At 37.1% G+C, this 11,330-nt stretch overlaps 2 protein-coding genes across 3 annotated transcripts in view; one reads left to right on the top strand and one right to left on the bottom strand.

Annotated features, from left to right (window-relative positions):
* LOC137020307 (signal induced proliferation associated 1 like 2) overlaps positions 1-5,802 on the bottom strand; it is a 178,399-nt gene extending 172,597 nt beyond the window's left edge. The window contains exon 1 of the mRNA XM_067385630.1: positions 5,415-5,802. The gene's annotated coding sequence lies outside the window, so the exon portion shown is untranslated. The remainder of the gene's footprint in view (positions 1-5,414) is intronic.
* ntpcr (nucleoside-triphosphatase, cancer-related) lies at positions 1,044-11,000 on the top strand. 2 transcript variants are annotated; one of them, XM_067385635.1, is made up of 5 exons: positions 1,044-1,177; positions 2,884-3,046; positions 3,141-3,237; positions 6,465-6,665; positions 10,560-11,000. In XM_067385635.1, the coding sequence occupies exons 1-5, from the start codon at positions 1,147-1,149 to the stop codon at positions 10,626-10,628; spliced, it is 561 nt and encodes a 186-aa protein (XP_067241736.1). In that variant the 5' UTR covers positions 1,044-1,146; the 3' UTR covers positions 10,629-11,000. The 2 variants fall into 2 exon arrangements, with proteins under 2 accessions (XP_067241736.1, XP_067241737.1); XM_067385636.1 differs by having other exon boundaries at positions 1,089-1,202.
* The last annotated feature ends 330 nt before the right edge of the window (positions 11,001-11,330 follow it).

Raw genomic sequence — 11,330 nt, 5'->3', positions numbered from 1 at the left:
AAAACTGATGCCCTGAATAAACCTCAATATTTAAGTATAACGGTATTTGTTGTATTTGTTGTATTTGATGAATATACATTATCTCAGAAACAGTTGACAGTGTGAAACGTAATTTAGCTGGAGTTAAATACAAAACAAATTAATGAAAAAAAAAACATTTTAATTTGTTACAGTCTGAAAGTGGGCGCAACAGGATTGGTTATTGAACTGTCTGATGGCAACAGGTGGAAGATAATTTTATCTTTTTGATTTATATAAATTAATGCTGATCAAACAATCCCATTGTGTTTACATAATATATGTGTGTGTGTGCTGTTTATAATTATTATGTATATATAAATACACATGCATGTATATATTTAAGAATTAATTGATTTAGTTATATTTATATCTAAAATATTTATATATTATATAAATTATGTAAATATATGTACAGTATATACATGCAAATATTTAATTTTATATATGTATATATATATAATATAATATAATATATACACACACAAATACATACAGTGTATGTATTTAAATATTAAAAAAAAGTATACACAGCATACAAACATATATATTATGTAAACACAAACTTTTATTTTGGATGCGATTAATCATTTGTCCAGCATTAATATAAATTTATATTATGTGTTAGTTATTGTCAGAACCAACTACACATTTTCTATTCCTTAATATCCTAATCCTAAGTCAAACAGTGTTTTTGTTTGGGTTTTTAACAGCATGAATTTTTAAATATAAAGCATAAAAGTGCAGATAATCAGATAAAACGTAAATTAATATAATATTAATTCCTATAAATAGAATTATTAGACAACATAATTTACGCTTTCTCCTTTTTTTTTTTTTTTTTTTAAACCTCTGTGAGAATAAAATACTTTCTTTTTACTTTTTTGCCATAAAAATGGCAGATGATTTAATGTTCCTCGTGGTGAAGTACTAAATTCTTGCACAATTAACTTGCACAAGACACTTTTTTTCTCATTTTATAAACTTTCAGTCTTGAGTCGCTCGAGCGCCTGCGTCATAATCATGCTGCCGGAAGTAGCAGTAATATAGTATGCAGTGTGCATGTGTGTGTGGGATCCTGACCTGACTGAACTACTGAACTAAAGCAGCGGGAATCATCTGTAAACGATGAAGCACGTGTTCCTGACTGGCGTTCCCGGTAAAATGCATCATAAATTCACGAAGTAAACACAAAAGTCATGCATCTTGTTCTGTGTGCCATGGAAATGTAAATAAACGCGAATATAGTATACATTTACACTTCTAGAAAGTATAAACGGCATGCCTTCAGAGATAAGCACTCGTTTTGCATACTATTACAAACTTGACACATCAGCAGCTCTTCTGAGCTTTGATTTTTAAGCCAAAACTTTTGAAAGAACTACCACATTACAGTAATGGTAACAAATGGCATATGAAACGACTTTAATATGCAAATTATATTAATATTAATCAGTTTAATAATATGCAATAATATTAATCAATCACAGTATTCTGATCACTGACCCAAGCAACCAGTTTCATACATTATTGTGCTAGAATATCACAGCATTTTCCTTATAAAAATCATATCAAATCAGTTTTTCATCAATCAGTTAAAGGCACAATATGTAAGATTTTTGGATTAAAAAATCCCCCCCCCCAAAAAAAACCACTAGAACAATGTTATATATTTTTTAACTTACTTACGTAACCCAGATGTTTTCAAGAATGTTTAAATCCGGAGAAATAAGCAATTTTAACCAGGACACGGACCGTGTCCATGCGTCACCTGTCAATGACATCATATCCGCGTTACCCTCGATTTCTGGTTTTATTTTGATGGAAACACCAAAGATGCTTTAATATGTTATATATTTTATTAGACAAGGGAACAACTGTTTGGATACATTTATAGACAGAAAATTAATCATGTTTTGTAGTCTTGTTGTTTAAATCTCATTTTCTTTATTTACCGCGAGTACCATGTTTTACCATGAGCGTTTCGGGTGTTTGACGTGCATAACGCGTGATTCGCATGAATCGCGCAAGTGGAAAAATCTGAACTTTGGTGAAAATTCGCGCCACGTTAACCAATCAGGAGCTTGCTCTAGTAGTGACGTGATTATGACGTAGCGAGCGGAGGCAGAAATCCGAAACAATGAAGGACAAAATTATCGTCACTGACTGTACGATACATCTTCATACTCTTACAGAAACGCTCTTTACTCAATTTGAGCTATATATTAGGCTATATATTTATTATTGAGACATATTGAGACAACTGGCTAAAGCCGGCAAATTGAGCTTATTCGCCGTATTTTACAACTACTTCCCCGCTAATGAGTTGTGTTTATTCTGTGGAAGTGTGCAGAAAGAAGTGGAAGAGTCTGGGACACATATCTCATGATGCAAATTTGCATCTGTTGTGAAGTGAATGTCACACGCGACTGAAGCTGTTCAAGCATCCAACTATGCGTAAATAGCACGATTTATTTGCGCAAGTCGTGTCTGGTGTGAGCGCCCCATAAAATTAAATCGTTTCTGCTCGCACAGCACTCGCCCTGGTCTACTTCATACTACAGTAACGTTAATAATCCCATCCATGAACATGATTTCTGCCCAAGTCCTGTCCCATTTCTTCTGTGAGGTGAAGACGCCATTAATCCACGCACAATCTCGGCGTCATCAAGCTACGCCTTTGTTTTGAATAGGTGACCTCTAGTGGCGAAAAACTACTTATTGTGCCTTTAATATGTGCATGTATTAACTTATCTGGTAAATAGCCATGCAGCAAGAAAATTTACAGTCGGATGATCATTATCACCAAATAAAAGGTGCAATTCAAGGCAAATTACGCCCAAATAAAGTGTTTTTCTCTACCAGGTGTGGGTAAGACCACTCTGGTGAAGAAAGTGTGTGATGCCATGGTCTCCTCTGGGGTCTCCGTCAGCGGATTCTACACAGAGGAGGTCCGAGAGAGAGGCAGGAGAGTGGGCTTTGATGTGGTCACGCTCACAGGTGATAGAGGACGTCTGTCCAGGCTCAGGTATCATCTCCGTTTGCCTCTCCATCAGTCAGCCGCACGTCTTAGTGTTTTAGTGCTGTTGTCATCCACTAACACACTGTCTGTTTGATCCCAGCGCTGAATCCGCCGCAGGTGGACGTGAATACAGGGTCGGACAGTACGCGGTCGATCTTCAGTCATTTGAGAGTCTCGCACTCCCTCTTTTCAAAAACGTATGTATGGATGGATGATATAAACAACCTATGTGCATACTAATAGTCTCGTAATTTTTTCTAGTCTAAATGATGTATGATATACACTGAAAAACAAATGGTGAGTACTCAGAAATTGCTTGCAAATTTAACAAAGAAACTGCATGTAACATTAAATTTTGAAGTAGAAAAACTTCAATTTTCTTATAAAACGTACTGCAATTATTTTATTTTATTCACAACTTCGGAAAAATCTTTTTTACGGTGAACTAACTACAGGGAAAGTCCCTGACCTGACTTTGAAAAACACAAAAGATGATGTTTAGCAGAATCTTTACAAACTTTTACATACAAAAAGAGGGCTTTGGGGCTTTCAAGCTCCATAAATCACCATAAAAGCAGCATAAAGGGAGTACATACAACCTCTGTGCTATATTCAAAGTGTTCTGAAACCACACAATAGACCTTAATCAGGGTAGAGCCATATTTAAGTTTTGACAGGAATGAAAATGAGGGATATAGAAATGCATGTGTATAGGGATGCACATAACTTTTTTGGTCTGGCTCTCAAGGGAGCACCTGGAGATGCTGTTTGGTACTCACACTTTACGCGACACACTTATCATAAAAGCTGTCCTCATCACTTTCATCCTGACTGCTCTTCTTTTCTCTCGATCATGGTAGATGATGATAATATTTGTTTTTATTTTATGAACATTAATGACACAGACAACAGCAGGAATATTAGGCTGCTGTCACTTTAAGACAGAATATACCAGTTTCTTTCTCAACCGTTGACTTATGAGAGAATTCTTGCGATACCGGTATTTTTACGAAATTTTGTGTATGTGTTCATTCAAGCGCACGTAAGCATGAAAGAAGAATTGATTATGTGATCGAGCGCAGTCTGAAAGCCTCTCTCAGCATGCTCACGCTTCGGGTGTGTGAGGAGCGCGAGTCCCGATTTTTGACTCTTCTTCCGCATTTAAAATCGTTTGAATGTGTAAATTGGCAAGACAAAACACGTCTAAATGATAAACTTTCACATTATGATGATTAAACTTAGCAGTTAATCCGCGAATCACATGTATGCCAAAGCGTGGGGCCTGGTCCGTACGGATCAACTGTGATCCATTGCACCCCTAATAATTAATGAGCACACTTATCATCAAGATTTCTATCTTACCAGAGATGGGGAAAAATCCTAACATGTCCCTCTCCCCAAAAATGTTGGTACTCAAAAGCGCTTCTCTCCACGTTTTCTGGTACTCACCAGTTATATGCACGCCTGATTATACTGTTGTTTTTGTTCAGCTGATGAAATACCTTTCTGAAAAGAGCAAAAACCTTGGACAAAAACTCCATATAATACAGTTTTGAAAGTTTAATTACATGATTTAGGACCTTTTACAGTGCTTGCCATTGTAAAGACTGTACGTCTATCCTTTAAAGTCTCATTAAATTCAATATGGTGTCAAACCTGACTAAGGTCTATAGCTTTGAGTGAGGAATTTAAAGGAATCATGACAGATTTATTATTTTAATTCGTTTCTAGTTAATAAAGTTTTAAATATGGATATTTTTCTTATAAAAACCCATCGCTTCTCTTCAGAAAGCCTTTATTAACCCCTAACCCCCTATTATATTTACTATGGATGTTTGCAATTTTGGGGGGCTTCAAAACACCCTTCGTTCACTACCATGCTTGATATTTTTAAAGATATCTCTGATTGTGTTCATCTGAAAAAGATAGTCATATACATCTAGGATGGCTTGAGGGGGAATAAATCATGTGAATCAATAAATCAGGCTTGTCAGTAAACAGTCACTGTTATGATTGGCTAACGTCATTGCATAGGTAACAACCTACAATAGGGCTGCACGATAGATCGCATGAGATTGTCACACGCATTTCTTCAGTAAAGCCGGTTCCCTGATTACCGCTAAATCGCCATCACCTGCTTTCAAATGGAGTGGCATTTAATAGACAAAGCCGTAGTTCACTGACAAACCACGCAATATCGCTGACGAAATGCGCGTGACAATTGCATGCGATATATCGTGCAGCCCTAACCTACAATATAGCATATCAATGCCTACTCGCTATTGCATGCAAGGAAGTGTTTTGAAAACATTATCCATTTAAAACCAGACAAAGCAGAATTTACAGACAAAACATAATGAAATCATTTACTCACTTGTGATGCAGCTGCTGTCAAATCCAATACGGTTGTCTGCTTCATCTGTCAACAAAAGTTTCTTTGAAAACTCTCCATTACACTGTGCCATGTTTACAAAACAAATGCTCCGAACAAACATATACTCCTCCAACATGATCTGGGATGCCGTTAAAATAAACCATCCACTTGGGATCTGTCTGAAGTCTGTACAGAGACACAAATGAGCTGTCTTAACTGGACGTGTCAAAGCTTTCACTCTTCCATTTGATTTTGACGCGATGCTCACATCCAGTGTAGGCAAATGTCAGCCGTTAAGCGACTGAGTTGCAGTGGGCGGGCCCTTTGGTGCAGTGATGTATAACTCTTCGTCGATGTCTTGCTCTGGAGGAAGTCATATGGAAATGTATTTGACATCACAGATCCCACAATATCCAAAAGATGTTTTGTTTATAATGAGAAGGACGTTTTAAGCTCTGAAACTTGTGGGGTGTTTTAATGGTACAAAGACAAAAGATCAAGACAAACATGACCCCTTTAAGTTCTTATTCATTTAGGAGCTCTCCAGTTTGTCATTTCAGGTTTGAACTTCCATATCTTCAGCACTATGCTGCTACCATCAAATATAAACTCATATTTCATCTGTCTGTGAGCCATAGTCATGCATTCCTGACTGACACATTTAGTGCGTCTGGAGCCAGAGCCTTCATGTTAATCATCTTTGCTAGTTAGTGTAGGATGCGCCGTGTACGAGCCCTGAGACCTTTGAATGAACTTCAGTGTCATTTTAGTATCATTAGTTTTTAAAATTTTGAATAGGTTATTTTATATTTTCCATTTTAATTTTAAAGTTGTGTTTTTGTACTTTTTGGAGCTTGGCGGCCAAATTTCACAATCTACTTTTGTGGTTGAACTTTTGTGTTCCGTAAAAGAACGAAAAACATACGGGTTTGGAACAACATGAGGGTTACCAAATGAACTTTTCCCTTAAGTGACACTGTAAAACAGCATGCACAAAGTGTTAAACATGCTCAGATTTGAGTTTCATTATTCATTGTCCTCATCGAACAGATGTGTGAGGGAAGCAAGAGGGTGTTTGTCATCGATGAGATCGGGAAGATGGAGCTGTTCAGCCAAGCGTTTATCCGTGCGGTGAGACAGACTCTGGACGGCTCCAGCTGTTCAATCCTGGGCACCATCCCTGTTCCTAAAGGAAAACCTCTCACGCTGGTGGAGGAAGTGCGCAGCAGACAGGACGTCAAGATATTTATGGTAAAAATATGTTTTACCTCACTGGAATTTTCCATGCAAACATCCTTGGCACCTTTGATTTACATGCAACTACTGTAGAGAAATACTGCAGATCACTATATGGAAAAAAATATAGTTCTTGTCCTTTTCCTACTTCAAAGAATTTATATAACACTTTGATATATTTAGGGTTTATGCATTTGATTTGCATATAAAAATTTCATCCATTTGGATTACAGTTTTAAACTTTTTTAACTTTATTTAGTGTGTAATGTTGCTGTTTGATCATAAAAAACATCTGCAAAGTTACGACACTCAAAGTTCAATGCAAAGAGAGATATTTTCTATTACAAAAGTCACTTTTTAAGAACTACAAGCGGCTGGTAGGGACTACAACGAACTTCTTCCTGGGTTGGTGACATCACAAACCCTAAAATTTACATAAACCCCGCCCCTAAGAACACACAACAAAGGGGGCGGGGTCATGTTTTGCTGCTTTAGAGAAGAGGAAGAGTTGTTGTAGTAGAGTGTTGTTGTCATGCCGTCATTTTACACCAAACGAGGGTCAATTCAACACAAAAGATGAACATGACGGCACATGCTAGTGGATGAGTTGAATCAACTCCACAGCAACTACATCAATTTATCCACTAACCATTCAGAAATGTCTAAAAGTTGTAACTTCTTCCTGAGTCTCTCCATCAGTGTCGGTTTGAACAATGTAAGGCTGAAAACTTTCCTCATTTTGGCTGCGTGAGATTCTCCAGCTTTGTTGTTGTTGAGCTGTTAAAGCTCCGCCCTCTTCTGGAAAGGGGGCGGGTAGCAGCAGCTCATTTGCATTTAAAGGGACACACACAAAAACGGTGTGTTTTTGCTCACACCCAAATAGGGGCAAATTTGACAAGCTATAATAAATTATCTTCACAGACACATTCTGGGGACACCAGAGACTTATATTGCATCTTGTGAAATTATCATAATTGGTCCCCTTTAAAATTAGGCCTAAATATTTTTTGAGTAAACATTTATTTTCATTACCAAAAGTGCAATGCACAAATTTCCCCAAAAGATACATGATGCATGCTGGCTTACTCAAAAAGGAAAATGGAAGCGTGGCTACATTTGACCGTTCATCCATGAGTCATTGTCCTTTGTGTCTAGACCAGCATGTGATGAATCCAGGCGTCTGCTCCGAGGCGTGTGGAAACATATGGCGTGAACCCCAGTGCAGGTTTACATGTGCTGTGTGCTGATATGATGGTTGATAACACAGATTCCTTTCCAACGCGTTTTGTTTGGCCTGTATGTAATCTGCGCCCACATCAACAGAAGCTCCACAGAATTCACACTTGCATTGTTCACCAAATTCTATGCATTCCACAGTTCCTCGTGTTTATTCAGTATTCTTCCTCACTGCGTGTTGAAAGTGTTTTGAGAAATAAGTATTAACAAAGGCTATATGTAACCATTTTTATGTATTAGTCGCTTTTTGTATTGCCAATGTGTGAACAGCCTGTAATGAGTCTTAAACTAGACCTTCCCAACTTCCTGGGTTGTCTATCAAAGCCTGTCGACTGATTTTTATGTGAAGGACTCATTTTTGCTGGGAAAAATCAAAAGGATGCTCCCAAGTTCCTCTTTTCCTTTCAATGACACATTAAACGAATGCTTATACAATGTTTAGGATAAAAGAGCCGTTCTGTACTGTAATGTCAAAGAAAAGGATTCATTCAAACTATATTTTCACATAGTCAGATCTATAAAGTCTCAAAAATTAATATACTTTATATTCAAAAGTGTAATTTTAACGACCTCATCTGTCGACATGATGCGGTGAATCACAGCGCTGGTTCAAACATATCTACATCGCTATGATCAGAAGCTTTCTGAAATGCTGTTTTCTCACCGCTGTCTTTTTTGTGTTTATTTTGTTATTGAGAGGAGAGCATGCAGCACATATTTACATATTCATCTAAACGTCGCTCTCATCAGTGTGGACGCCGTCTGGATGTTTGTTAACAGTATATCACTGCAAATATATTTCCAACATCTTTTTACTTCCAAGCGAAGAACGAAAAAGAACTTCTCATGAGTATATCAGCATTGAATTGGGTTGCTAGGGTATTCTGGGTGACTGCATTGCTAGGATGTTGCTATGCAGTTGCTAATGCATTCAGAGGGGCTGTTAGTATGTTGCTATGCGATTTCTAGGATGTTTAAGTTCTCCCCAGGGTGTTGCTATGCAGTTCCTATGGTATTCTGGGTGGCTACTTCGCAAGAATTTTGCTATGCCATTGCTAATGCATTCAGAGGGACTGTTAGGATGTTTGGGTCGTTGGCAGGGTGTTGCTATGCAGTTGCTAAGGTATTCTGTGTGGTTCTACTGCTAGAATGTCGTTAAGCAGTTGCTAAGGCATTCTGAGTTGCTGCTAGTGTGTTGCTATGTGATTTCTAGGATGTTTGGTTGGTTGCCAAGGTGTTGCTATGCAGTTACTAGGGTATTCCTGGTGACTGCATTGCTAGGATGTTTGGGTTTGGAAAAAGAACTTCTCATGAGTATATCGGCATTGAATGACGTTCAGTCTCTTGTATGTTACGTGTGCATGAGTGCGAGCACGAGCAGCAAGTTGCTGGCTGCAGTTCACTTAATGGCCAATGGTGTCGCTAATAACAAGGGTTTTTGAATTCTACACATAGCCCTTTTGAATAACTTCAACTTTATTATATATATATATATATATATATATATATATATATATATATATATATATATATATATATATATATATATATATATATATATATATATATTCGTAGCTGACAGCATTATAAAGAGCTCAGATTTCAGCATACATATATATACACACACACACAAGTGCCGTGATTACAAGTTAGCAAAAATACCATTTGAATTGCATCATTCAGCTTCAGTGGCTATGATTCCATCCACCTATTTTTATGTGCATTTTGGGATATCGCATAAAAAAAAATTAAAAAATGCTGGATGAAAACCCCAAGATGGGCATACATTCTAAAAATTTGCTTAATTAAAAAAATGCGAAAATGAGCATAAACTACGGTGGAAACACTTTTTCCGAATAAATTCCTTGATGCGCATCAAAAAAGACATGTGACTTTGCGATTGAAAGGGATTACTGGACCAACCAGTGGACCCATCTTGTTGCCCAGCATCTGGAATGCTGTTTTGGTCGGGATAATTTCCTCCAAGAAGCTCCTTACGCAATTGCTTTCACAAACACCAGGCATCTGAATGCAAGATAACATGACAGTGTGTATTGCATTTCATCTGTGCGTTCTGAGGCGCAAATAATTCATACGAAAATTATTATATACAGTGGCTTCTATGCCGCAACTTCCATTTTTTTGCACCAGTTTATCAGGAAGTGACGACTTTGTTCTTTTTCACTGGACAGAAACACTGCTTTATTCGCAAATGTTTGATGTGATATTCCAAATTAGTTAAATTAGCATTTTTGGATGGAAACATAGCTAGTGTCGACATGTTTTAGGTTTAGTTTTATGCAATAATAGCTCCTACAGTCATAAAAAACCTGGAATTTTTAAATCGTATATATATATATATTTTTTTTTTTTTATTGTCATTTTTCAATTGCCTAGCTGGGAGAATATTAAGATATAGGCATTTCTAGTTATTGATCCACTAAAACTTGCCCTTTATGTGTGCAAACTCTATCAAATGATGTTCAAAAAAAATCTTATTAATAACAACTGGGAAGAATCATGGACACTTGGGAACTATCTCCAATGAATGTTTAACAAACAAATCAGCCCTTATTTGTGCTCATTTCACAATTGCTCATCTTTTCCATTCTCATTTTCTTCAGATAATGTCCAATTCCAGTTAATCTCTGCTGTCTGTTTTTCCTCCCACAGGTCACAAAAGAAAACAGAGACACGATCTTTGATGACATTGTGTCTGCTGTACAGGAGTGCCTGAAGTGAACGAAGAGGAACTGATAAACCACTGATAATATATTTAAGTAATTTTCATTTTTGTTAGGCGCTCCGTTCTTTCAATATAGTGCAGTGTGTCATACGTGTTAAATACATGCATGTGAATAAGCATCTCTCTCTCAAACACGTCTCATAATGGATCGACCTCTGCATTATTGATTCGGAGTAAGCGTCCTGGAGGAAGGGAGCGTGAGAGTCACGAAGACTGTGGATGAAGATGAGGAATGATGCCCCTGTGAATGTTCTTCGACATCTTCAGTTCGATAAAGAGGCCACCAAGGCGCCGACCTTTCCTCTTGCTGAGACGTGTGCTTCCTGTATCTATGTTTCCCATTAAACAGGAAAATAAATTAATATTTGAGAGGAAAACACAGTCAGGCTTCCAGATGTTTTATTTGTCACCTCGAATATGGAAACGTGTGCTAAAAAATGTCTGTCTGTCTGTCTTTAGAAAACAGAAGGACTTTTTCTTGAACATTCCTTAAAGTATTGACAGTATTGCATACAGTAAAATGCCAAAAAATCATTCAGCATGATCACAAATGGCCAGTGCAATGCTATTAATCTAACCACATCAACTTAAATCTAGACTTTGTTTGCTACTTTAAGTTCCCTTAAAACATCCCAAACATATTGACATTAATGCATGTAATATTGTTAGAGAATGCAAAAAAAATGTTCACAGTAAGA

The sequence above is a fragment of the Chanodichthys erythropterus genome, chromosome 5, assembly GCF_024489055.1.
Source record: "Chanodichthys erythropterus isolate Z2021 chromosome 5, ASM2448905v1, whole genome shotgun sequence".
Taxonomy (NCBI): Eukaryota; Metazoa; Chordata; class Actinopteri; order Cypriniformes; family Xenocyprididae; genus Chanodichthys; species Chanodichthys erythropterus.
This window is presented reverse-complemented; position numbering and strand designations above follow the sequence as displayed.